Below are 27,988 nucleotides of genomic sequence, written 5' to 3'. Positions count from 1 at the left end.
TAGTAGGGATGTGGGGTGTGGAATTTTAATATTTTATGAAGCAATTATATTTTATGTGTAAGGCATGTGTCTCAAAGGGGAAAAAAAAACAAATATACAACTCTAAAAATGTTATCAATATTTAATGTGAAGATTAAGTAACAAATCAATTAAAGATTTTTTACTTAAACTAGCTTCATTTCCTCTGAATTTTGCTAAGAGTTAGAAATTTACCATTACACTTACTAGTTTAGAATCACCAGATTTTACTTCTGAAAAATCTAATACCTTTAAAAAATTATAATTTTAATGTTAGCACAAAATTATTTCCTAACACTTTGTTTTAGAAAACTTTCCACAGCCAAAGATTACCTATTTTTGAATTACATACTGCAAGGCACACACAGGACTCACCTCCTTTAAAATACACAGGAGATACACTTCCTGGAACAGGCTTTTAAAGTCCTTGGACAATTGGAAATACTACAAAGTTCAGTTAAAAACACTGCCCTACGGTGTCATGCACCTTCTGTAAATTCACTCGCAACGTGTGTAAATGATCCTTTAAGTGACACTTGTTCCTGAAACTGGATTGCAATGCCGAGGACAGCGGAGACAGCAGCCCAGACTGGCAGCTGGGGTTGATGGTGGAGTCGCCTCCACCTCCAGAGACTCACCATCTCTAATATTTTCAAGACTTGAATTTAATATTGGGGTAATTATATCAGAAACAAAGATTTTCATTTTTCTTAAAACAAGATATATATATCTAGCATCAATTCTTTTATAAAGAATGTTATTTTGTTCAGTAAAACTGAACATACACCATTGTAGTCTTCTACCAAGTTAACGCAGCTTAATTAGGAAGCAGGTGTGCCTTGTCCTCTCCACACCTGTGGCCGCACATGTCTAACCATAACTGCAAATGGAAGTTTAAGAGGTAGATTTTTTTTTTTCCATGATGCATTTTTGTCAAGAAAATAAAAACAACCACTGAGTGTATTTTCTTAAAGTATTCGGGTCTAATGAAAAGAAAAATAAAAGATAGAAATGCTATAGGCTACAGCCTGACATTTTAACAGCCACAGTATTGGATGTTTTGTGACCAGATGCATTTTCAATTCTCTCAGGGTCAAAATACGAGTCTGCCAACTGTATTAAATCCCCCTCCACCCCCTCCACCAGTTGGCCCACAGCTTCCTGGTGGATCATTGTCGTCAAATCCATTGGGCCGAAATGAACATGAAGCAGATGCAGCTTGTAGGGCCCGGGCTCGAGCATTCAATTCTTGTTCCTAAAATTAAAAGTAATGTTTATGAAATTAATTAGCTAAGTAGAACGGATGAGTATGGCGCATACACACACCTTCTCAAACTGTGTTAGTCTCTACCAAGCAAGCATCCTTCATTTAAAAACTCTTGACATTAAGACAGGCACATGTCTTTAATCCCAGTACCCAGGAGGCAGAGGACAGCCTTGTCAACATAGAGTTCTAGGACAGCTGGGACTACACAGAGAAACCCTGTTTGAAGAAAACTAAACAAAAATAAAACAAAATAAAAACTGGCATCTATGTTTGCTATCGCTCTCTCTGAAGTACATAATCATGTTTGGAGAAAACAAGGCAGAGAGGGCAAATTCCTCATGTAATTGTAGTGACAGACACGTTACAACAGAAGAGGGTCAACTCATGTGAAACCTCTAGTACAAAAGGAACAGAATTCTTCAACATCTATAATCCATTTTGGAAGTGTGTGAGTATGATAGATTGAAAATGACCACCAATGCCTAAAGTTTTCCCTCTACTGCTTCCTTAAAGAGCCAGGCAGATCTTGAGGAACAGTGTTAAGTAAATGAAGCCTATCTCTGTACAGGGGTACTTCAACTCTCCCCCACTATTTATTAGTTTAAAGGAAATCAGTAATATTGTCTGAATTCGTGTCAAGTACATGTCAGATGTTTAATAAACACTAATGCTCCTATTTTAAAACATCATTAGTTACTGAGAAGCTGAGATGGCCTAATGATATGAGTTCCACATCTGGAGCCCACATGGTAGAAGAACTGACTCCCACAAACTTCTCTTAACTTCCACATGTGAACAACATGCATGCACACACATACACTCATGCACAAAGAGGTAAGAAGTTAAAATCATTAATTGTTCAGCTTTACAGAGGGCAACTGTGAATAAATAATGGCAGAATTATACGGTAGAGTGCAATCCCGGACCTAAATCAACAATGAGAAGAACGGCTGCTCATGGCCAAGCACCATGTGGTCAGGAGGAATGGGTAAGCCAGAGCACTCCGCGGACTTGGACTATATTCCAAGTACGAGCAGCTGTGGCTATAAAACGTGCTCGCCAGCTCAGTCATGGAAACCAGCCAGCTTCTCATCTGAGAAACATCGTAATGCTGATCATCTGTTTTCTTCAGAAGGCAGGCCGTCCTGGTATGTGGTATACATTCTTTTATAGATCTTCCTATTTCATCTGGTGCTCTACTCTTCTCACAACCCCCAGCCTTCAAATACTGCCGTCTGTAATGCTGAGTGACACAGGCAGGGAAGAGGTGGCCGGATACATGCTATTGCTTTTACCTGGATATTAAGCCATCTGCATAAGTATTAATGGTAAGTCAGTCTAGTTCTAAAATTTAATTATTTTGCAAAGTTAATTAATTTTTTTAATACTCTAGAACATAGCCATATCCCTTTAAAATGTATCATCCTCTGGATAGTTTATAATTCAGTAAATTTGAAAGCCTTTGAATACCCCTGTAATTTCATCTGTAAGTTACTGTGGTTCCTTTTTTGTTTTGAGGGTAGGGTCTCCTTAAGTGACATATGCCAGGCTCCAACTGGCAATCCTCCTGCCTCCAGTTCCTTCCTGTTTGGCTTGCTTGCTGCCATGCACCACCACATCTAGCTTCTGGTGGCTCTTTGTTGACAGAAAGTTGAGAAAACACTACACACACACACACACACACACACACACACACACACACACACACACACACAAAACCAAATTTGAGGACCGATTAACATCAAAGGAAGTAATTTCTTGGAAAAGACACATTGATGACAAACCCCTCTCATCTGAACCTTTTGCTCCATAGCTTTTCCTCAGTAAATGCTCTTCATTTCTTGGCTCTGGTAAATCTTTGAAGAACACAAACATCCTTCACATATTCATTAAGTTCTTCATCTGACTTACCTGAATGCCTATACCCTTTTCTTAAAATACAGACAAAAAGAGCCTGTAGGAGTCGATGTGGGTGTAGTGGTTGAGTGTGTGTGTTGTGAAGGCCAGGCCTAAGGGTCTGTTGTTCAACAGAACCCACAGAGGTAGACAGAGAGAACTGGCACTACAGTTGCCTCTGACCTTCACCGCTGGACCTTGCCCCACAATAAATAAAACCAGGAAAAAATAGCTCTTTTCCCTGCAGGAGGAAGTGAGGGGCAGGAGGGAGCAGAACATTTACATTCCATTAAGTTTCTGTAAGGCTAGCTGGGTGGTGGTGGCGCACGCCTGTCATCCCAGCACTCTGGGAGGCAGAGGCAGGCGGATTTCTGAGTTCGAGGCCAGCCTGATCTACAGAGTGAGTTCCAGGACAGCCAGGGCTACACAGAGAAACCCCTGTTGGGGGTGGGGGGGGGAGTTTCTGTACGGCATGATTTGATAATACTTTCTAACTAACATGGCATCATTTGCAGGTATAAACAACTGAGGCACAACTGGCAATATTTAATATTACATGTATGACGAATGGAAATATATACATACAGACTTAGGTTCAGTATCCCTGGGAAATGTGTCAGGTTTAGAGCATGGATTAACTGTTACTCAGTACTGTTCAGAAACGACACCTGTGCAACTCACCTGCAGATATAGTTTGTTGTCCTTTGTTATGGCGTCCATCAGCTCTTTCTGCAGGGGTGGCTCTCCGTTGACCCAGACGCCGCTGGAGGGATTGTCACTGCATACGCCATTAGCTCTGCTTTGTTTTTTGTACAAAAGCACATAAGCTGTGTCTTTTGGAAACCTACTTGTGATTTTCTGGACTGACTGAAATGAAGTAAATGTCACCCTGCTGTCATTAAATAAAAACCACTCTTGTGACATTTCCTTATTTTCCAAGTCCTGTTCAATGACTGTATTGGGGCTTTCTCCCCCTAGTAAACAACTCTGGGAGGGTGCTAATGCCAGACTTTCAGACTGGGGGCACATCTGGTACGAAGACTCTGTACCTGTGATATTTCTGGCATAAGAATAGTAATGGCCACTCTCAGAGGACACACCAGAGTGCACAACAACAGAACTTAATAGGTAGGGCACTAATTTGGGGCAGAAAGTTTCTTCAGTCCCAGAAGGTTTTAATTTTTTAGGTAGGTTCTCATTAATATCAGTGAAGTCAACATCTACAGACCAACTCTGTGGCAAGGAAGAAAAGGAAGCAGTTCTTTTAACTGGCAACTCCAAAACCAGAGGCAGTGACACATTGTCTAAAATTTTTCTTCTCACATGGTACTTCTGATCATACGAGAATCTCAGGAGCGTAAGGATAAGGTACTCAGGCTCCTCCGTGATTTGCATAGTTTTCTCTGCATTCTGTAGAGAGGCACAGCTTTCACAGTAATACTGGTTCTCACCAGTGAGAACCTCTGGAGCCAAGAAGTAGTTTAGTAAGTCAGTCACTGAAGTCGTGCTTTCACCTCCTGGGTTCTGAGGTACATCTTTACTAACGAGACTCTTTGCCGATTCTTCAGGAACAGAAGAGTTTTCAGCACAGTGAAACTCAACAGGAGGACTGCCTGACAGTCTCTGATTCACAACTGAGTCACAGACACAGGCAGCTGTCGCTGGATTATAAACCACTGGCTCTTCTTCTGGGTCAGTCACACTGGTCTGCATTAGGCCATCATCTTGTACACTGGGCAATGAAGCTGGATCCTGGCAAGACAAATCTTCCACAGAAGGGCTAGGACGAAAGGCTAGCGAAAGATCTGTGAAGGCTTCCACTTTGTGTGAGGTACTCCCGCAGTTCAGGCAGCAGATGTGAGTCCGCAGTTTCCCTCCAAACATTTTCTCTATTAGAGTCTTCTCACTGTCACCTGTACCAGGAGACTCTGTGGGCACAGCTGCCTTACTGGTTACTTCTTGTAAACAAGTTTCAGCACAGCCCAGACCTTCAGAAGGCTTATGTGAGGACTGAACTCGCAAGATCTTTTCTTCTTCATGGAGTCTGAAAGAGGGTACATCATTACATAGCCAAGATTAATGGTATTCATATTTGAGATCTTGGTAGCTTATAAACATGTTCATTCAGTCAAGTAAGATGCTGAAGTCGTTTTCTCTTCTTATGCAAGAGTGTGAACAGTTAGCAGGAAAGGCCGGGGACAGCATGCTGGCTCTCCACTCAGCGCGCACACATACAAGCTGCAGTCAGTCACATGCACTGATGCTCTGCCTCACACAGCTCCCTGCGCTTGACATCTCAGCAGCCTAGCACCAAGAAACCAGCACTACACTGAGGAAGGAAGGCTGTGCAGGCTAACTTTACTAGTTATTCATACCAGAGAAAGAAATGTACCTACAGGTACAGAAGGCCTTATTGTTAACGAAGTGGAAAAAGATACCACAAAATACCAAGTCCTTAGAGTTTAGAGTTTACCAATTGGTTCTTAAAAGACTTTGGTCTCAGGGCCCCTTAATACTTATTAAATGCCCAAAAACCAAACAAAAAACCCCAAACCCAAACAACTAAACCCTATGGAGCCAGCACCCCCAGTTGGTGGTGCTGTTCTCAACGGTCATGGAGCCAGCCTTGCTGCTATACATTCTCGGGCAAGCTTTGAAGATTTTATAGCCTGGTCCCATTTTCTGTTCCATTTCTGCTTCCCAACTGCCAGGCGGGTCTCAAGCTTCTGCTGCCAGGCATCCTCTGCCATGACAGACTATATGCTCTCTGAAACTGTGAACCAAAATAAACTTTTTCCCTCTGTGTTGTTTCTGGCCATGGTATTTTATCAAGCAATAGAAAATCAATGTATGTACATACATACATATACATATAAATAGGTATTTACTATATTAAAAACAATATATAAAACAATGTATCTAAAATGAATCCATCACAAATTAATTTCCACCTTTTTTAAAGTAAGCATTATTGCTTCACACTTTGTAAGTATTCTAAGCATGTGGCACCACAGAAGACAGCTGGATATGATATCTGCATTCTTTCTTATTGATATCTGTTTTTACAAGATGAAATAGGTAAAGGAGAGCTGAGCTCTCACAGATATGTAGTTAAGAGGGGACCTGACAGAATTCTGAAGTTTTGGCAGCCCCTTAGGAATCCTGTTGCTATATTTTGATAACAGGTACTCTGAAGAGAAAGCATCCAAAACAAAAACCAAACTAAGAACAAGGATAACTTTATAAACACACAGTCACACATGGTGCTTTAAAGATCAAGTCTGAAATCAGTATCAAGGGAAGTAACGTACTACGAAAAGATAGCTTAATGAACTTTAAACTAGCTGTACCTGTCCAGCAGAAACCTGAGGTATTCAGAGCAGTCCTGTTGTGACCTGGGAGTAAACCACGGAGGTCTGGAAGCCTCAAAAAATATCCGAGGTGCGTATGCTTCCCTCTTGATTGTGGAAAGGAAATGCAAGAAAGTGACTCTTACAGCACAAACCAGTCATAAAGATTATTCCTGTACTCTCATTTTTACCAAGATATGCCAGGCATGGGTACAACACAGAGGCAGAGGCAACTTTTACAATAAGCAACCATTAGATTAGTCACAAATGAATTCTGCACAGAACTGATACCCAGAAAAACCATGGGACTGCTTAGATGGAACTGCCAAGTGAGGTCCCTGCTTTTATCCCTCTCAGATACACATGGCTTTGAGTCCATAAATCTTTTGAAAAACTGCAGTGTGAGAATGATGTTAATGAAGGCAAATGATGTGTGTGTTGTGCAGTGCAATAGGCGCTCACATATTTACTTTGCTGAAAACTTCTGTCTTTCAGAAGTCATACAAGTGTGCACGAATGGGAGCATGCTGCTTGGGACTGCGATGACCTTTCATTCTCTTTATTTCTCTCTGCTTGCTTTCTTTACTTTCCTCCTTCTTTCCTCCCCATACCCCTTTCTTTCAGAAATACAAAGACAGTTGATAACAGACCTGGGTCATGCAGGCTCAAATCCCAGGCATTCTCACAAAAAGAACAGACATAAAAATAGACCTGGTTAAATTAAAAATCTGGATTCTTTCTGTATTTGAAATATTTGTGGCATAAAGTGACAGTACCCTTCTTGGTTCTCAAATGCAGGGAAGCCTCCTAAAGGTTTTCTTTCCTAATGGCTGATTGAGTAAATCAATAAAGAATACATAGCTACACAAATGGACACACGTTTATGAATGAAGTAAGTATAGAATAACATTAACTTAGTAAATTAGTAGAAAGCAACAGGAGAGGGGGCAGAGGTTTTGGTGCTGTTTGGTTTTGGTTATGGTCTAATACTGCTCTTGTAGTATTATGACTGGCTGGAGACTTGCGTCTGAGACTCTTACCCCACCTCTGGGAATACTGGAAACACAGAAGTGTGGCTAAGAGGCAGTTTTCATTTCCCTGGGTCCTGATGCTAATTTGTTAACATATTTCTCCAGGTGAATCATATCCTCTGAGTGTATCACCAACTCAGCCACTGCAGTCATCTCAAACTTGCTCTCCTTCTTTCCATTTGAGACATTCATTTCAGTTCTAGAAAGCTGTCCTCCCTGATGACAGTCACACTGTGCGACAGCGGCAAGCAGCGTGAATCCTGACTTACGCTCTAGATGAGCGACATGTACGAGCTAGAGGTTTCTTGAGAGCAGGATCCCTGCTTTATCCTTACCAGACTATACACAGGACCTCTCAATGTCTGTTCAATGAATTTAACTACAGGACCTAGAGACCCTGTCTCAAGTTGACTTTCCTGAATTAATCTGTGGATATAAAAGAACACCACAAAGTTTTAAGTTCAAGAGCTTAAGAGATGAATAATGACCTACAAAGAGATATGCAATTACAATAAAATACCTAAAAGAAACTAGAGAAAATCTGGGTGTAGTGGCACCACGCCTTTAATCTCAGCACCTGGGAGGCAGGGGCTGGTGGATCTCTGTGATTTCAAGGCCATCTTAGTTTACAAATTGAATAGCAATTCCAGGACAGCAGGGCTACATAGTGAAACTTTGTCTTGCAAAACAAAACTATAACAAAATCCAAACAAAAGGACCACAGAGGAAACAGCCTAGACCACAATTATTTTGTGTTCATTATTATATCAATATATTCAGTCTTCTGTAAACCACAAACAAAACCCCAACCATAGGCAATTCTTTTCCATCCTTCCTTCCCTCCCCTCTTGTCTCTTTGAGAGAGGATCATGCTACCAGACAGGCCCTGAACTCTGAGTCCTGCCTCGGTCTTTTGAGTGCCAGACTGACAGGTGTGTGACATGAAGCCTAGCTTTAAAGTGCTTTTCGCACAAAGAAAATTCTTTCTCACCAGGGAAGTAGTCTTTATAGGAAGTAGTAGGGTTTATGCCAGCAGTCAGTATAATAATCCTCTGCAGAGAGGGGAAGCAGGAAGAAGAAACAAGAGTTCTAGGTGTCCAGGCAGGGTCCCTGAGCATTTGGAAGGGGATCTGTTATCTTAGGCAAGCCACGTGATACACAATTCCATCATTTAAAGAGTCATTATGATATATAGTTTAAAGGACACGATCATGCAGTTAACATGTACATGTTACACACACTCACTTGTGTATGAGCCAAGAAAGCAAAAAGATGTTGTAATTTTTTCATTAACGAATTACATCCATTTAGATTTAAAGATAATACTTGTCTTCTGAACCTGAAAAAGAACAAAACATGTTATCTATGCACACATGCACTTTTCATAAAGAAGCTAAAAGAAAAAAAAAAAAACAGCTGGGCAATGGTGGCGCACTCCTGTAATCCCAGCACTCAGGAAGCAGAGGCAGGCAGATTTCTGAGGCCAGCCTGGTCTACAGAGTGAGTTCCAGGACAGCCAGGGCTACACAGAGAAACCCTGTCTCGAAAAACAAAAAACAAACAAACAAAAAAAAGTAAGAAGCTAAGAGGAAGCTAGTTTAAGGATGGCCATCCTCGGCCTTAGCTCTTTACTAACAAAGTTACTAGCACACTGTGCGCACTCACACTCTCCCTCCCCTCCTGGGTGCTGCATCAGCACACTGTGTGCACTCACACTCTGAGTGCTGCATCAGCACACTGTGTGCACTCACACTCTGAGTGCTGCATCAGCACACTGTGTGCACTCACACTCTCCCTCCCCTCTTGGGTGCTGCATCAGCACACTATGTGCACTCACACTCTGAGTGCTGCATCAGCACACTGTGTGCACTCACACTCTCCCTCCCCTCCTGGGTGCTGCATCAGCACACTATGTGCACTCACACTCCGAGTGCTGCATCAGCACACTGTGTGCACTCACACTCTGAGTGCTGCATCAGCACACTGTGTGCACTCACACTCTCCCTCCCCTCCTGAGTGCTGCATCAGCACACTGTGTGCACTCACACTCTGAGTGCTGCATCAGCACACTGTGTGCACTCACACTCTCCCTCCCCTCCTGAGTGCTGGATCACAGGGGCATGCCACCACACCTGGCTTCTCTGTGAAGAGAAAGGAATTCAAGGCTTACAGAGGCTGTAGGATCCCCTGGAGCTGGAGTTTCAGGTGGCTGTGAGCTGCCTGACATGGGTGCTGGGAGCCCAACTCCGAGCCTTCTCTCTGGCGCCATATGACTTCTTTTTACTTTGTCTATGCTGATGTTTTTCCTGAGTGTCTATCTGTACCCCACTTTAGTGCCTGGTGATGTGGAAGCCACAAGAGGGTGTCAGAGCTACTAAAACTAGAGTTACCAGAATAAATTCCAGGCCAACATTGGAGGGAAGGAAGGGTAAGAGAATCTGTTCAAACAAAGGGGTGTGTGTATATGTATGTGTGTGTGAGACACACACACACACACACAAGAGACAAACTATCTCAAAAAACAATATAGGAATAATTGGTTAAATATCTCTTAAAAAAACACTCAAAAATAAAAAGGGATTTCTTTGTGGGTCTAAAATCTAGACAATACAAAAATTGAAGATACGACTATATAAAACAAAAAATATGTAAATAAAACATAAATTTGAATCACACAATTGGAAGAAAGAGTGCTACAATGTTACACACCTGATTTATATCATGTAAACCAAACAACAAGTCAACAGAGAAACACACAAAGAAAATAGCTCACTTACTTCATTCTGCCTCAGGTCAGCAATGTTCAAATACGAACATAAGAACTAACTGGGGTGCATCTGTCGTATGTAATACTTAGAGTGCTGTGGCAGGAGGATCATGAGTTTGGGGCCAGTCTGGATAAGATCCTACTTTTCTAAACTAAGAAAACAGGAATAACATTTGCTAAAATCTGAAAAATTTAAGACTGATTGAATCAAGTGCTGTCAGAGGTACAGGGTCACAGGTATAATCATATATTGGTATATAAGGTCAAATTTGAGTTAGGGAGCTGGTCCGTGGGTAACCTCATGTCTCCAGCACATATGTGAAAGTTGGACAAAGTTTCTCCTCTTTCATGCCACACTGTGGGGCAGAGACAAGTGGATTGTGGGACACTGCTGGCCAGCAGCTCTGGCTGCAGCGAGGAGCTCCAGGGTCCAAGAGGAGTCATAAGGTCAAGAAGTGACTGAGGAAGCTATCCTGTGGATCTACAAGGGCGAGCACGCTCTTCAGCCTCTGCAGTGTTTAAGGGAAAATGATCTGGCATATCCTAGTCAAGGAAAGCCTCATCTGTGCATGGTTAGACAAATGTTAACTATGAGCAAAACACTCTGATATTTACCAAAACTATAGGTAAGGAAATGTCAGGCTGGCAAGATGGCTTGCTGGGAAAGGTGTTTGCCACACGAGCCTGGTGATCTAAGTTCTAGTCTTGGAACCCGTGGAAAGGTGGAAGGAGAGAACTGGCGCTACAGTTTTCTTCTGGCTTCTACACGTCATAGCATGCGTGCATATCTCCATCCAACACTAACAAACACATTTAAAGAAAAATGATAAATACCATGTCAAGTGACCAGCAAGGAAAATTTCAACAGGGTTCCTTCCAGATGTGTGCACACATACATTAATTATATGCAACTGTATTAGATAACTATACAAAAAAATTCAAAAATGCACATAGCTGACATTCTTGAGAATGTATGCATCTTGGTTTTTAGAAGGTTTTTTTTTTTTTTTAACCAAGGAAATAATTCATGTATTTCTTAGGAGATCCTCCTGTTCTGAGACAGCATTACTGGCTGCCACAATACTTTTCAGTAACAAGTGATTTGGGTCTCTACCCTCCATAAGATGACATGGCTAGCAAGGTGACCTCTGGTGGTGAGCTACGGACTCTTCAGTCTTACATTTAACACCACGTGTGTCTAAGAGTACCCGCTTTATCTTAAAACAAGTTGTCAAATACAAACTAACCAACAATGAAACTGAATGGAAGCCCAGACACGTGAGCTTTAGAGTCTGGGACAAACAACAAAACCCTAAAGTCAAGCCCACATCTAACAGTCTACTCCTCTAAAAAGTATTTAAGTGCTAACAGCTTCCATCTTTGGGTCAGCTCAATCGGCACTATTTTTAGGGAAAAGTTGAAATTATTTTGTATCTTCAAGGACAATTTTTTTGGAGGACAGAGGCTCATGTAGTCTACGCTAGCCTTACACACACCGTGTAGACCCGATCACCGTGAACTACTGATCTTTCTGCCTCTATCCTAAGTGCTGGGATTACTGATGTGCAACAGCAAGTCTGGCTTTCTGAGGAGCTGGGGATCCCGCACAGGCCAGCGTCGCATCAGAGGCACGCACTCCAGCAACTGTGTCTCCAGCATAAGGATGTCACTCAGCTAAGAACTGATTTCAGGTTTGTTGCATTCAAAAGAAAACAGGGTTGAAAGAAAATTCACAGGAATGCAAAAGAGCATGCCTCTTTTCATATGTGTTCAGGAACCAACATCTTGGTATGTAATCAAAGCTTAGGTTTCCTAAAAGCAAAAAGAAGCCATGATATATGAATTAAAAAAAATACAGTGGGACAGTAGAAGCAAAGAAACAGGGTAAAAAGCACCAGGACTGTAGGGCACATAAACTTTTTGGAGTAGGCTCAGTTAATCCCTTTGGTTACATTACAAAAAAGAAAAAAGTCATACTGATTAAAAATCAAATGGTGGCATTGTAAATTCAATGTACAATCTAATTGGTCAGAATCTACAAGCCGGCATTTCAACTGTTCCTAGGCATTAAAGAGCAGTTTCCTTTCAAACTGAGGCAACTGATGATACTGGGAACACTTGTGCGCTTACACGGGAGGGGACGATTCTCTCCTCTTGCTATCTCCACAGCACATAATCACTTCTACTTCAAATCAGAAAGTTCACATTGAAACTTACTCTGTAGCCATGAACAATGCTTGTAAAACACTGTTCATGTAACACGTGTTTCCCAGGTTAATAAGACCAGTTTTCCCAGTTTCAGATTTTCCAGAAAGTCTAGACAAGCAAGATGCCAAAGCATTGGATTGAGAAGTCCAGGCACTTTGATTGAGAATCAACTTAATCTTCTCTTCACTGGGCTTAGGAAAATCCTAGATCATAATGAAAAAAACAGTTTAAAAAGAGAAAACCTATTGTTTTAGTTAAACAAATCAACAACATGACATGGGCCTGACTTCCCTGCTGATGTGTGCGCTGTCTTTTCTCTCACTCATTCTGTACATGACAGAGAGCACTCTGTCAGCCTTTAAAACGTCACACTACAGGGTGACAGCTAATTTTAATTGTCGACTTTACTGAATTAAAAGCAGGAGGGCATTTGGGTGTGTGTGAGGGTGTCTCTAGAGGGTTACCCTAGAAGTAGACTCACCCTCAATGCGGGCTCAGATGTGGAACTCTCACTACAGCTGCGAGTTGCTCCTGCCGCCAGGACTCCCCAGGGATGGAGCAGCCCTCAGGCTAAGCGACAGGAGCCCCTCCTCCTTCTAGTCACGTATCACAGCATCCACAAAGTAGACTTGGGACACATGCCTCCCACAATCTTGTTAAGGGCTTTAACTTTTTTTTTGAGACAAAAAAAAAAAAATCTCAATCTGTAGCCTAAGCTGGCCATGAACTCACAGTACTTCTCCTATCCCAGTATCTCGAGTGCTGAGATCACGGGCATGCAATACTTTACAAGTCAATGAAACAAGGAATTTAAGTTGCATCTATGATGAAAACAGAAGATGACTTTGGTGCACCCAGTACCAGTCTTTAGAAATGGTGGCCTACGTAGGGAAGGATGAAAAGGGAGTACTGTGAAAAGTAAAATGTAATCTCATGGTTGCCATCTAGAAAATTCCTACTACACACAGTCCTCTTACATAGTAAAGCAGGAAATAACAAAATAAAAATCTAAGTGCAAATGATTTCATGCCTCAGCAGAGCAACGGCCAATGAGGAGTGCTGGAAAAGTCATTCATGCTTAAATGATTAGCTTTTCTAGACAAGTGTGGTAGTTTGAAAGAAAATGCCCCCCAACCACTTGTGGGGGCGGGGCTATTAGGTGAGGCCTTGCTGGAATAGGCACAGTTTGGAGGTATGTACCTCATTACAGTAAAGTCATACATTTTACTGAATTTGTCCTTTATTTTGTGTGTAGCTCCCAATGACCGGTACAAAGCCAGCATACCTTTACTGCCTCCAGAATAGGCTCATAGAGATCTGGAAATCCGGAATAATGGTACATCATACAGTGAATCAACTCTGTTAACTGTACTAAGAAGGCTGTGCTGGAAGGCAGGCCATCACTTCTGAAGGAGTGGACCAAGTTAACTATATGAGGGACAATCTGAAGAGAAAACAGACAAGCACTCTTAATTCACACAAGTTGATGGCAGAATGCAATCGCTACATGTAAACACATACTTTTCTGCATGTTTAGTAATTTTTTCTTAAAGTCACATGCTATTCAATTGGCAAAGTAAATCTAATTTTTTTAAGTCACATAATTGTAATTGCATTAAAAATTAATTTTTTAAAATTTTTTATTGAATATTGTCTTCATTTACATTATAAAAATTTAATTTTTATTTATGTGTGTCTGTGTCTGTGTGTGTGTGTGTGCGCGCCCAGAGGACAGAGGAGGGTGTTGAACTCCCCTGGAGCTGGAGTTACAGGTGGTTGTGAACCATACAGAAGTGGGTGCTGAGAACTGAACTCCGGCCCTCTAGCACGCACTCGTAATGCTGACCCTCTCCAGCTCCTCTGAGTGCAGTTCATCTGCTTCCCCTTCAGCTCAGCAGCTCAGTCCCCCTGCAGCTTCAGATGCAGTAAAACGCACCTCTCTCTCACAAGCCCAACAAGCTAAGTTCAATCTCTAGAACCTACATGGTGGAAGAACTCACTGTCAAACTGTGCTCTGACTTCCAGACACACTTTTATTAAATAAAATGTTTTTAAAAGGGTCCGTGAGATGCCTTAGTAGGTAAGATACTTGCTGCCAGGCCCTAGGGACCTGAGTTTGATCCAGAGACCCAATTCTGTAAATTGTCTTTTGATCTGTATGTATGCTATAGGATGCACACAATCCACCTAAAATACAAACTAGGAGTTTCAGTCATTGTTGCACTTAAAAAATCACTTTCAGGTGAAAGTGCTACAGCCATTCTATTGAATAGGTCAATTTTTTTTTTTTAAAACCCTCTTTTGAGTACTATGGCTCAAGCTTTACCCTTGCATATGCCAGGCAAGTGCTCTATTAGTGAGGTACACACACAACCCAACCAGAGTGTTTAACAGAACAATGTTAACCGCCCCCCAATTGAAATTAGTGAAAGAGCTCCATCTAGTGTTAAGTTTAAAAATTTCAAATGAAAAAATTGAAAAAAGTACATAGCAATGTGTACTTCCAAAGTCTCCGTGTATGTCACTAAAACTGTGCTCAGGTAATAGGAGTATATTGTTTGATAAGAACAGGAATGATACCTTAGATAGATCAAACCTGTAGTAACAAACACCTGCTCCAACAAAGGAGTCTGTTCTTTTGCTGCCACATCTGGTTTTCCTCCTCCCAACCCCCTTCACCCTGAGGCTACAAGTCAGGGCTGCCTGCATTTTAGAAGAGTGCTCTATCACTGAGACCATCCCAAGATCTCATCTCTACATTTCTAACACATCTCAGGGACTATTTCATAAAACTAAAATCGTCAGTTTCTTGCTAAATTAGTATGAAATCCAAAACTATTCTGTTTTCTCAGAGGTGAAGGAAGAAAGTTGAGAGAGGAGGGCTCTAAAAGTGAATTTCAGTCTCAAGTCTTCCAAAGCTCTTCTAGTCGAGATCTGGTCTTCACATCCAGGATGCAGTTCTGTCTCCTATCACATTGTCAATGGCCACTCTCAACACCAACATGGAAATGAGACACAGTCCTTCCCAGCAGCACAGACTGCTGATGCCTTCTAAATGTTTCCAACTTAGATTAAAAAAATCTTCTACTTTGTGTGTATGAGTGTTACCTGTGTATACATGTAAACAAAGGTGAATACCCAGGGAGGTCAGAAGGTGTCAGCACCCCAGCAACCGTAGTCACAGACGGTTGGGAGTCACAGCGTGGGTGTTGCAAACTGAGCCTGCATTGCTCAACAAGTGCTCTTAAACACTGAGCTATCTGTCTAGCCCCAAAGTAAGTATTAATGTATGAAATTAAATACATTTACAAATTACTGCAACATTTATTAAACTACCTGAGGAAATACATATGTTAATTACTAATTTTGTATTTGTTTTTTTCATTTTAATTATGTACCACAGCTTTGTCTAAAATGATTTTTTCTTTTTATAAAAATATATGAAAAGAAACCTGGCCTGTAATCACACATAACCCAACTTACTGGACTACTCTCAGATTTCTAAACACGAGATGTCATGAATGGCTCCCGTGTTCATCTGGGCTGCTGCTCAGACGTACCCGCTACACACAGAATCCTCCTGAGTGAGTTACTTGGAGTCACTGCTGGCTTAGCTGCCACATGTGAGCTTCATTACTGGCCTCCAAGCTAGTGTTAGTTGAGTTTTGCAGAGTATTCACACAGTATTAGGTCTTGATTTTCAGGCTTCACTTAGATCAAAAACTTCAAATTTCAAACCTAGATAATTCTTAAATAGGTGATTTAAAACTGCTTTAATCCAGCAGTTATAATTTCAGTCAAGCATTTCATCTTTGCTATTTCAATTTCCCTTTTCAGAAAGAGATAGAGGAAAAAACAATACAAAAGCTAAGGAAGTTTCTTTCTTCTTTTAATGAACTGTAAGAGGGAATAAGAGTTCAGCAGAGCCAACGTGATTCTCCGCAGAGGTAGGAAATGGCATCAGAGGGCAAGGCTGTATGCAGTAATTCCTGTCCCACAACTTTTGAAACGAAGACTTTACTTAAATATCCTGCACACGATGATATCAGAAGACAGGAACAAATAGTTTCTCTTCTGGAGCATTTTGTTTGTATATTTAAGTAAACTAGCTCAAAATGCAAATTCATCTGATAAACAAAGAATCTTATTGTTTCACTACTATGAGAGCAACTACTACAGAAATCACTCATCCAAAATATGAAATGAAGTGACTTATTGCCCAGGTTCCCCGACGACAAGGCACTGGGCAGCCCGTGTGAGCCTAGGGGCTGAGGCTACCTGTTGGCTGGGCGGAGCCAAGGGAACTGAGCTCCGCTTTTCATCATGTCTGACTTGTCATGATGCATTAGTGTCCCTCACGTGGGACGGGCTGCTGCTGAGTTTCTATTCCTGTAAAACATGGTTGAGACCTTGGAAGTGCAGATAACCACATAACAGTTTCCTGAAACAGATTTCCGATAATGTTGTCATTCTTCACATGTAGGAACTGACAACTGCAATCGAATCAAAGCCAGCAAGCAACTGGCTTTGGGTGATCAGTAGAACTGTGACTATCATTAAGATGGGGTTAAGGGCTGAGAAAGAGGAAAAAGCCCTACATCCAGGTCTAACCTGTTTCTGTGGCTTCTGCCACTTTGATCCTGCACTGTTTGATGCTGCTGTGTAAAAGGTACCCTTTGGTGACAGCTACCTACAGCAGTAACTTTGGTTGCTGGCAATGGTTGTCAGTGGGAGAGTTTTGGTGAAGTACAAACTTTGTCAAAATACTGTCTTTGTCAGGATATTCCTCAAGCTCAATTTGTTAAGAATGTATAAAGTTACATGACAGTCTTGTCACTGAACATCCAAGGTGAGCTACACTTTGAGGACACGTATCTCTAGTTCCGAGAGCTTGCACTGTACTCACCACGTGGAACGCCTCTGGAGAATGCTGGAAGCTAAGCAGCATATGAGAGAGGACTGCAAGAGCACCAGGTCTCACAAGAGGAAACCAAAGGCGATTAAAAACCTGCAGAAGGAGACACCAGCCTCAGAGTTCACAGCTAAGTATTAACCCTTCCCTACAGCTGACAGCTCTTTATGCCAATGACCCTCTTCCTTGAAAGCCCTATCATAACACATGAGTAGAAGAAAATGAAATAAACAACAACAGGATGGAAATTAAAGAGAACTTAGTGGTTTAAACAATTCTCAAAATTCCCACATTAAGTGAAAATACGTAAATAAGGCTGTAGCCCCCTAGGCCACTATTTATTCAGTTTACTCAGTCAGTATTTACCTACTAGTATTTGGCACTGTTCCAGTTACTGTGGGTCATACACCGCTATGGCTGAAAGGACATGTACAAGATAACAAAAAGAAATAAATAGCAATACATGCTAAAAATACAAGCAGGGCACAGTGACCAGCAACACTGGGTAGCAAAGGAGTCTGTTAAAAATGTTAAAAATCCAGAGGGTGTTAAAAATGACCCAGAAAACTACGGCAGCTGAGTGTAAACTGAGGGACATGGGCTTTGCAGACAGTTAGGACAGAGCATTAAGAACAGACAGACAGCACAGCAAAGGCCCCAGGCCATCCAGACAGCTAAGGACAATGTCCCTGAAGTGAGAGAGGAAGGCAGGGTTATCTGGAGCTAGGATGACAGAAGACAGCAACAAGAGCTCTTGTGCAACATATATAGGAACCAAAGGCAGGAGTAGGAAGCTGCTGAAATCAATGTAATATTAGATGACGACTTTACACCAACAGGGATGGAATGGGTTAGTCGTAGGATGACTCTAGGCATTTGAAGTTAGTCAAATGTATAGGACAGTGCTTGATAGAGAATAAAAAGAGAAGGGCTGCTCCAAAGACCAGGGCCCAAGTGATGGAAGCTATTTAAGATAGCTATTTATGAAGAGGGAGTAAAAATCAGTAGTGAGAGTGTGGATGACAGGAATTTAATATTTTCCAATATAGGGTATTCACTTCGTGAGTTAGTCAGAACATGTGTCTTTGTATTCTAGCTTTCTGTTGCTAAAATAACTCTTTTTATGAAAAAAAAAAAAAACCCCACAAACAAAATCCAAAATATCTCCACTAGCCCCTCGCCACCCCAAAGAAAAGAAAAGCAAAAGAGAAAGATCTGCGGTTAGATAACTGAATAAATGTGGGATGGTTTGAATAAGAGTGGCCCCCATAGCTTTATCTGAATTCGTAGTCAGCGAGGAGTGGGGCTATTTGAGGGTTAGAAGGACTAGGACGTATGTGTGGGCTTTGAGTTTCTATGTTAGGCCCAGGTTCTGTCTTGTCTGTCTGTCTTGTCTTGTCTGTCTGTCTTGTCTTGTCTGTCTGTCTGTCTGCCTGCCTGCCTGTCTGTGTCTGTCTGCTGCCTGAGGATCAGGATAAAAAGCTCTCAACTACTGCTCCAGAGCTATGTCTGTCTGCCTGCTTCCAGCCATGAGAATCATAGGCCAACCCTCTGAAATTGTAAGCCAGCCCCAATTAAATGCTTTCTATTATAAGAGCCATTCTTGGTCATTGTCTTAGTTAGGGTTTCATTGTTGTGAAGAGACACCATGATCAAGGCAACTCTTATAAAAGAAAACATTTAATTGGGGCTGGTTTTAATGGCAGGAGCAAGGCAGAGAATAGGCAGATAGGATGCTGGAGCTGAGAGCTCTACACCTTCATCTGCAGGCAGCAGAAAGGGACTGTGTCTGGGCAGAACATGACCCATGGGGGGCATAGGAGACCTCAAAGCCCCCTCCCCTCCAGCACATACTTCCTCCAACAAGGCCATACCTTCCAATAGCGCCACTCCCTGGGCCAAGCATAAACATGTGAGTCTATGGGAGCCATACTTATTCAAATCACCACAGTCATGGTGTCTCTACACAGCAATACAATACTAAGACAAAATGAATACCTAATTCAAGAATAAATAATGAACTAAAATATAAACCTGTTATGCTTTAAGTTGGACACCTTATTTAAATCCATGCAACATCTATGGTTACTGTATGGTATAGAATACTTACAATAGGTATGGATTAAGGAGAAAGTAGACCAAAGATAAGTTAGAACAGAGCCTGATATATCAGTAAAAGACTAGAGTCAAGAGGACATAATGTCCTGGGAATTAAATAAAGACAGTGTTTTAATGAGGGAGTGACTTGGCTGAGGATGTAGTTCAGGGGTGAAGCTTGCCTAACCCTGGGCTGGATTCCTAGCACTGGGGAAAAACCAAAACCCAAAGCAAAAAATGTGATGATCAATTGTGTCCTGGGTTAGCAACACAGAAAGCAGAGTCTCAAGCAGTTAGGTAGAGTGTAGTGCTAGAAGTCTTGACATTTTGCATTTAAGAGCTCTTGGGAGCAGAGCATGGTGCCAAACATCTATAACCTTTCTATTTGTGTGGCTAAGACAGGAGGATTGTGAGTTTGAGGTCAGTCTGGGCTCCATAGTGAGACTGTCTCTAAAAGCCTGAAGATGGAAAACATACATAGTCAAATCAACACTAAGAACAGAGAAACAACAAACATGAAAACTGTTTGAAAACTGCAAACTGGTTTCAAGTGACTACCTTTTGTTTCACTGGGTTTTGTCCTTAAAACCCATTTAAAACAAAACTAAAACTAGGAACATCCTCAGAACTCTATGCACTCCAATGGGATGGTCCACTTCTACTCACCAGTTCTATTTTCAGCAAAGTAACATCTATCAAAATAGTAAACTTCTGAACAGCTGCCAGTCCTTTGAGGAGAGCAATTACCCATGTATCCACGTGCTGAGCCAAAGGCCAGGACAGCCAGTCAATCATTCTGGAAAAGAAAAAAACAAAAAACAAAACACAATTATCAGTATTTAAAATACTTTCAACATTAGTTGGTAGTAGCAAGAGTTACAATAAGGAACCATTCAGTTTGTGACTCAGTATTTACTGAGCTTCTAGTAAAAAGTAATACACAGGAGTGTAGCTGTGGCCTGTCTTGAAGCACTTTCTGGTCTTGTAAGCTGACAGTTTCTTTACTCAATATAGTCCCATAAGACTTTATGATAAGAGATCACTTCTCATAAATGCCAAATTTCAAATGGATGCTTGATATAGGGATATCAAAAATTTGTTCAACAGTAAAGATTATAAGAGGAGTTTAAAATATAGACATCAATTTGCTTTTTGGTAAGCAATGTAATGTGAAAGACACCATTAAAGAGGCTACATTCTGAATCCTGAAGTAGGTGTCTATACCCCTTTCAAAATCCTATACACAATGACAACAGAAGAAAACCTCCAATCATAACAAACACTGACTATGTAAATATTTTAATGACCTGTTTTACATTACCATCAATTTCCTTTCTTAAATATCATGTCACTTCAATGGAAAAAAGACAAAGTAATTTGGGTTCTGATGGAGCTGCTTTCTAAAGCTAGATATATAGCACACTGAAGACTGTACAGCTCTTTGGAAAGCAGCCAGGCTACAAGTTTATGAAACCTGATGAAGCAATCTATTTAGATGGATTAGATACTAATAAAAAGAGTAAGGAAAATTCCTCAGATTTCTGAAGGCTTAAAAATCTCAATTCATGGTTTATTAGTTGGGGGACTCTAACACTAGAAAGATTCATCATGATGGTAACCCTCCATCAAATATTAACACAAGGAGCAATTTGCATCCTTCTAAAGTTTATTATTAATGTGAGCATGCATACATGTACGTGTGTGCATATGTGTGCCTTAACACACACAAGGAGGCCAAAGTGTGAGATCTGAGGTCACCAGACTTGTGGAGAATGCACATCTGAGCCTTCTCATCTCAGTGACTGAACAAACTCAGATATAAATACCGAGGACATAAGTCTGTGACCTGGAGAGCACATGACACCAGGCTACACAACCATCATCTACCTTAAGGCTGGAGTACCGTTTTTGTTAAACTTTCTTTTGCTTTTGGCTTTCAAGACAGGGTCTCCCAGTGTTGCCCAAGCTACACCTTTAATTCCAGCACTTGGGAGGCAGAGGCAAATGGTTCTCTGTGAATCTGAGGTCAGCCAGTCCTAGTCAGGGTTACACAGAAAAACCCTGTCTCGAAAAAAAAACCCAACCCAAGCCCCCTCTCCCAAACAACAACAACAACAACAACAACAACAACAACAACACTGCCAGGCAATATTCTGAAAATCAACAAATGAGTTAACCATAAGTTATGGACTATAATCTAAAACCAACTTTCGCTTTCCAAGGCAGCCTGAGGACTCCACCCACTTTCCGTCTTATCTGGTTTTATAGATAGGATATTTTATAAAGATAATTTGACTTGAGGCTTCTTTTGAAAATTCTGAGGCAGCAAGACCAGATTCAAGTATCAAGAGACCCCTGGGCTGAGGGCCATCTTCCTCACTCAGAAGCTGCTTATACAGCGCAGTCCACACCATTTCAATGGTCCCTGGTCTGTTTCCTTCTTGAATGGTATACCTGTTCTTGGAATATATTTACATTCCACTAACTAGACTACTGTAACAGTACAGGTTTGATTTCAAAAACAGTAGAGACAGAAAAATGACATTCTAAGAATTATTATTTTTTTTAAAAGAAAAGATTTACTTATTTTATGTATATGAGCATTCTGTCTGTATTTACACCTTACACTTGTGTGCCAGAAGAGGGCATCAGATTCCAATACAGTTGACTGTGAGCCACCATGTGGTTGCTGGGGATTGAACTGAGGACCTCTGGAAGAGCAGGTCTTACCCACTGAGCCATCTCTCCAGTAGTCTTAAAGATAGAATTCAAAGGACTAGTGATATTAATCAAAGTTAAGAGAAAGGATGTTCCTTGCGTCTAGGTTTGTGATCTGAGAAATTAGAAGCACAAGTTACAGATTAATTAGCTCCATTGACTGACCATCACAAAGCAGCAGCTATTGTGAGTCTGTGTTGTGGAAGGTGGTGTCAGGGCACATGGCACTTTCTGAGGGCCCAACATAGAATACTTTGGTTCATGGAACTGTAATAAGAGACACAAAGCCACTGTAATCCTCACCTGCTTCAACAGACTAAAGACACAAGACAGAAACACTTAAACAAAAATTAAATAGCTAAATAAAGTTCAAGCTCAGTGTGAAAACCACACTGCCACTGAAATACAGAACTCAGCAGCTGGGTCAGGCACTGCAGACAAGCACTGTCATAAGGAAACTGAGCGAGTTTTAGGACAAGGCAGGTACTCCTGTACTTACCATAGCACTGGAGGTTTACTGTAAATGAAAAATGTCACAAACCTCCAATACAACAGCCTACCAGACACCTTGATTTAGCAACCTATTCCACTTGAGAATACTGGGCACTTAGCCTGTTTGTGTGACTGACTTAGAGCTGCGGCATACTGTATTTACCTGGTAGACAGCCTCCTACTTTATATGGTGGACCAGGAAAAGGAGAACTCAGAAGTCAAAGCATGGCTTCTATGGAATGCTTGTTTTGGAAGCACCAGAAAGTTGAGAAATCCTAACGTCACACACTGTCTGTGCTGCCCTGTCTAATACAGAACCACAGCATGGCTTCCTCTTTTACTTTAGTGCCGTGGGCACCTCAACAATCCCTTCCTTAGCCATCTTACTGACAACTGCAAACTACCTATTCAGACTACTCCTCTTCTTGTCTACCGTTTCCAACAAACATTCATCATTTATCTATTGTATGTTCTAAAACAAAACCTAAATCCAAAGCAAAACCAATGCAGCAATATGGCAGGGAAGCCAGGCCTGTAACTAGGGCACCATTTCTATACACGTTAACATCTTAAAATCAGGGTAAATGAGGCAATCAATGAAGCGCTATTACATTACTGTTGGTCTGACTAGAAAGCAGCTATTTTTATTAATTGCTCAGGGAATTTTGAGCGGTCCGACACTCTTGTTAGGTACTCAGTGAGTCACTTTGAATGAATGACAGGACAAGCATAAAAGTGTTACAAAGGGCAAATTAGTTTCTATTTAGACCTGGGGAGTAAGGCTGCAAATCACTTTGGGTATGTTATCAGAAACAGCTGACAAGCAGTCTGGCAGTAGCTCTTGCCAGCAACAGCAGGTACCCAGTGACAGTGTGCATTGCTTTCAAAATGTTAAAAGAAAACAGCTAGAATAAGGGAGAGAAAACAGATTTCATGAGGCAGGTAGGGCTGGAGAGATGGCTCAGTGGATAAGTACCACTTTGCTTTACAGAGGATCCAGGTTTGATTTTCAGCACACACCTGGTGGTTCATAAGCATCTATACCTCTACTGGCAGGAACTGACCTCTGACACATAGTACACATACATGTTCAAAAGCAAAACACACACATAAAATAAGATAAATACATCCAAGGGCAGAGGTATCACCTATGGAGTCCTGTTGAAAGAGAAAAATTAAGCCCCTACCTAGCTAAGAGAAACAAAACCAAACCCAGAACCATACAAGGATAACAACCCCCCCACCCCCCACGGAAGTAGGCTACAGGAAACAGTAAGTAATCGTCTAGAAAAACAACCCAACCACACAACTTCAGATGAGACTATACAAAGGTAAATCATTCTAATTAATCTGGAGAAACTACAAATTTACTTTTAGATGTTAGTTTTAGAAATTTCTCAAAGTTTTTCACTATCCAAAAAGCCAGCCTGTGTCCCAGCAGGAAAACAACAAAGTACCTGCACAGAGCTTGGGTCATACTCGCGTCCTTTACGTTCGGGTCCGTGGTCAGGCTCCTGATGAGGACTGTGATCATCTGCAGAGGAATATGCTGCACCAGGCTTGCCAAGGCAACAGAGGGCTCAAAGGATGCATCTAGTTAGTCACAAAGAAAGACAAATACGGCAGGAAGGTTCAAAGTGAAGTACTAGTTCAAGGGAGAAATGAACTACACACACACACACACACACACACACACACACACACACACACACACACACACACACGGTGCTCTAAGATGTTACCTTATATATCAAGTTAAACCATAGAAATGAGAGGTTAAGAGGAAACAGCAATAACCACTCATTCTATAGCCATATAATAAATTAGAAAAATTATTGTTTTTTTCAATAAGCTAATTTGTTGTTAATAGTACATTTTTGGGTTTAGAAAATACTTTGGAAAGCAGTAATCATGGGCGGGTAAGAACCAGTCAAATATCCTAATTTCTATGTTAGAGACTCATATATTGTAGTCATTACACTACTGTTATACTTGAAAAAAATCTTAAGAGTAGAGATTAAGGCAAAGGGGGCTGGTTCTGCTTATATAAAATGTCAGGCATCAAGATGATCTGCTTCTGTACTACAGTGAAAGACTCGGGGAAGGGGTGGGTGGGTGGGGGAACTCTTAACAGCTGCGCTGAACTACAAGCACGATTACAGGAAGGGGACGCTAGCACACCTGGTATTTACTGAACCCATTAGACTATGTGGGCCTTTAAAGCCTAACCCTCATTTCTGGCTAAGGAAAAGGCAGGTAGCTCTGTAAAGCTCAGTCTGACCCTGGCTGTGAACTAGTATTTCACAACTGACAGATTTTAAAGCACCTTCAAGAACAGACACAGACAAAACTCTAGGTGAGGTTTTCTAAGTGTGATCCTCTGCCATCTGACCTTCCCTTCGGTTCTGAGGATGCAGTTCATGATAAAGACAAGGTGGTCCTAAGCTGTGACACTTGTCTTCATGCTCCCTGGATCTCTTGTAACATACACTGTTGTGGAGTGAAATGCTGATATTTTAAAAAACACTACAAGGTAAATGGGGACAATCTTATAATAGATTGTGCCCAACTCATGAAGTTTTAAAAAATGAGAACACTGGAAAACAGAAAAAAAACCAAAACAAACCCTTCAATAAGATGACAGGTTACAGTGTCAATAACGCCCTGTGGCAAGCATCATCTATGACCATTAGTAATGACTAGAAGCTTTCCTTCCTGGCTGTCAGCCTGGAAGAATTCCAAAACTGGAGCAGAGGTGGTGTAATTAAATGACTTGCTCAGTGACAAAGGTCTTTGGACTTAGGCATCCTCAACATTTTGGCTCCAGTGTACCATTCTGAACAAGGCAGTCAAGTGGAGTAAACTTTTGGATAAGGGTATTTAGTTTTGCTCTCCATCAAGAATGTCTCTTACTGGAGGATCTACTCTAACAAAATACGCTTGCAAAACCCTTTCAGTCCCCCCCCAAAAAAGAATGTTTCCGGGAAGAAAGTGCACTGTGTTTATGAGGCACACATGTTGAAACTCCAAGACACACTTTTCTGAAATAATGACCCTTACCTGTGGAAGAGATGCTTGCAAAAACTTCTTGCAGAGACGGTAGCAGCGTGGAGGGCTCAGCCTTCCAAATATTCTGTAGTAAGTTACTCACTTTTGTTACCTGGGAGACATACTCCCGTAGCTCCTTCTCCTGAGTGGACACGCACTGGAAATGACCTATCGTTCGAACCAGCTGCTGACAGAAGGTAACTGACAGTTTCCCTTTGGGGACGCACTGCACGAAATCGGTCAGAAGGTCGCTCAGCCGGGCACAGAGCTGTGGCTCCGGCCTCTCGCAGACCATTCGCAGGACCTCCACCTGCAGCAGGCTGAAGAGATCCAGCACCGACGGGCAGCTCATAATCAGCTTCAGGCCGTTGTGAATGTAGTCCAGGATGGCTACGTCCTTCCTGTCCAGTGAGTGGTAGCCCTGTTGAAGGAGGCCCAACACGAAAGTCTTGTTGAAGAAGGACTCGAACTCCGGCCGATGGTAGCGCGCGTAGGCCTCCAGCACCTGGTGGCCCACTTGTCGCTGGAAAGGGTCCTGGCCCTCCAGGATGAGGCGGGTCGTCAGGTCAAACATGGCCTCGCACTGCGCCTCGTCGAGCCAATGCTCCGCGGATTCCACCACCTTCCGCACAATCATCCGCTTGAGGGGCAGCGGGTGAGAGGAACTCACCAGGCCCTCCAGAATCTTGTCCATCGTCGCCACTCTGCGAGGCCAGGCCCAGGGGAAGAGGAGCTGGCGGCGGCAGCCCCGGGGGGCAGCCAAGCGCCGCGGCGGGGGTGAGCTTGGAGCCAAGCAGCAGCAGGTCCGGCCACCGCCACCGCTGGCTCAGCAGCCTCATCTATCGAGTGGGTAGGTCCATCCGAGCCGGGACGGGAGCGGGGGATTCCGGGACGCCGAAAGGCTGCCAGTCCCCGCGGTCCGCCTAAGGGGCCGGAGGTCCGCACACGGCTGCCTCGCTGGGCCCGCGACCACTCTCAGCATCCGGGCGCAGGGACCCTCCAGGCCTCCAGACTGAGCTGGAAGGTGAGGAGCGCCTTCGCGTCCCGGGTCCAGGCTCCCGCGGGTGGGCAGTAAAAAGCCGCCCTGGGTTGAGTCAGGAGGCACTGTCAACGAGACTACCTCGATCTGCCAAGGAGAAGAGCTGGAAGCGCCGAACACCCTTAACCCGGAAGCAGAAATACCGGCAAATAGGAAGTGAAGTTCCTAGGTACAGCAGATAGCTCCGCCCTCGCCCCGCCCACCTTCTTCCGGTCCTTTCCCGTCTACATTCGACCCATTTCCTGCTGGCCCCGCCCCTCCCCCTCTTCTCCATCTAGCTCCTCCCCTGACAGGCCGCGCCCCCTTCCCTGGCGCGCAGGCGCGGTGTCATTGAGCGAGTCACGCGGCCACTCTCGCGTCACTGGAGGCGGTATGGTACGTCACTGGAGGACTTCCGGAGCTGCAGAAGGGAGTCTAGAGGGCGCGTCTGTACTCATTCTTGTCGCCCGACGTGCTGCGTGTTAGTCTCGGCATGCACTCGGCACGACCGTATCGAGTCTATTAAGCCGCTGGCGACTGCCTGGGGAGAAAACCTTCTCACAGAGCAGCCCGAATAACGCATTTTACAGGGAGCTCTGAAAGGCAAAGAACACGGAAACACCTTGTTTGCTCTTGGCAGGGGGCAACAAAGTAAGAAAATGGCGTAATAGAAGCCCAAAACGTGCAGTTAGCTGAGGCATTTCCCGGAGTTTCTAGGACAGGGTTGGGGTGCAGAACTTTTCACTTCCATCAGGGGATGATGGTGTCAGTTTCAGCATAAACCAAAGATGGCTCCAGCTCAGACAAAATGGAGGAACCCTTTTACACTGTCATAGCCTGAGGCATGTTGCTTATGAAGACAATTCAAGGAAGTGCTATTAATTTTTAAAAATCTTGTGTCTGAGAAGGTTCTGGAGATGCGAGAAGAGCACTGGTTGAGGAAGTGAGAAAAGTATAAGAAAAAAAAAGCAAGCTTTTGGGGAAATCTTTTTAAAGACCTTGTTAGGCCCAGACATACTCCATTGCCTTAAATGGCTGGGTTTTTCCTATGAAACGATTGCTAATGTAAAGAGTGTACTGGTGGCTCATACGTTTAGCAGTGATTCGAAACAAGGTTGTGGTAAAAATAGTGAGCTTTTGTATTCAGTGTTCAGTGTATAAGCAAA

At 42.5% G+C, this 27,988-nt stretch overlaps 1 protein-coding gene across 1 annotated transcript; it reads right to left on the bottom strand.

Moving 5' to 3' along the window:
• Usp38 (ubiquitin specific peptidase 38) lies at nt 1–26,505 on the bottom strand. The gene is made up of 10 exons (XM_052166292.1): nt 25,817–26,505; nt 24,214–24,349; nt 20,213–20,342; nt 17,444–17,545; nt 13,823–13,981; nt 12,547–12,740; nt 8,808–8,901; nt 6,532–6,638; nt 3,863–5,225; nt 1–1,273 (listed from the first exon to the last, which is right to left on the bottom strand). The coding sequence occupies exons 1-10, from the start codon at nt 26,496–26,498 to the stop codon at nt 1,112–1,114; spliced, it is 3,129 nt and encodes a 1,042-aa protein (XP_052022252.1). The 5' UTR covers nt 26,499–26,505; the 3' UTR covers nt 1–1,111.
• Between the last annotated feature and the right edge of the window lie 1,483 nt (nt 26,506–27,988).

This window comes from Apodemus sylvaticus, chromosome 21 (genome assembly GCF_947179515.1).
Source record: "Apodemus sylvaticus chromosome 21, mApoSyl1.1, whole genome shotgun sequence".
Lineage (NCBI taxonomy): Eukaryota > Metazoa > Chordata > Mammalia > Rodentia > Muridae > Apodemus > Apodemus sylvaticus.
Note: the sequence above shows the minus strand (reverse complement) of the source record. Positions and strands in the feature narration are given on the sequence as shown.

Excerpts from the sequence above, each read along its gene's own strand:
- Usp38 (XM_052166292.1), bottom strand. The coding sequence starts at position 26,498 with ATGGACAAGATTCTGGAGGGCCTGGTGAGTTCCTCTCACCCGCTGCCC. Across the intron at positions 8,902-12,546 it reads GCATTGTTCATGGCTACAGA|GTTCAGAAGACAAGTATTAT; the intron begins GTAAGTTTCAAT and ends GTTCTTTTTCAG. Across the intron at positions 6,639-8,807 it reads CTTTCTTGGCTCATACACAA|AGGGAAGCATACGCACCTCG; the intron begins GTGAGTGTGTGT and ends TCCACAATCAAG.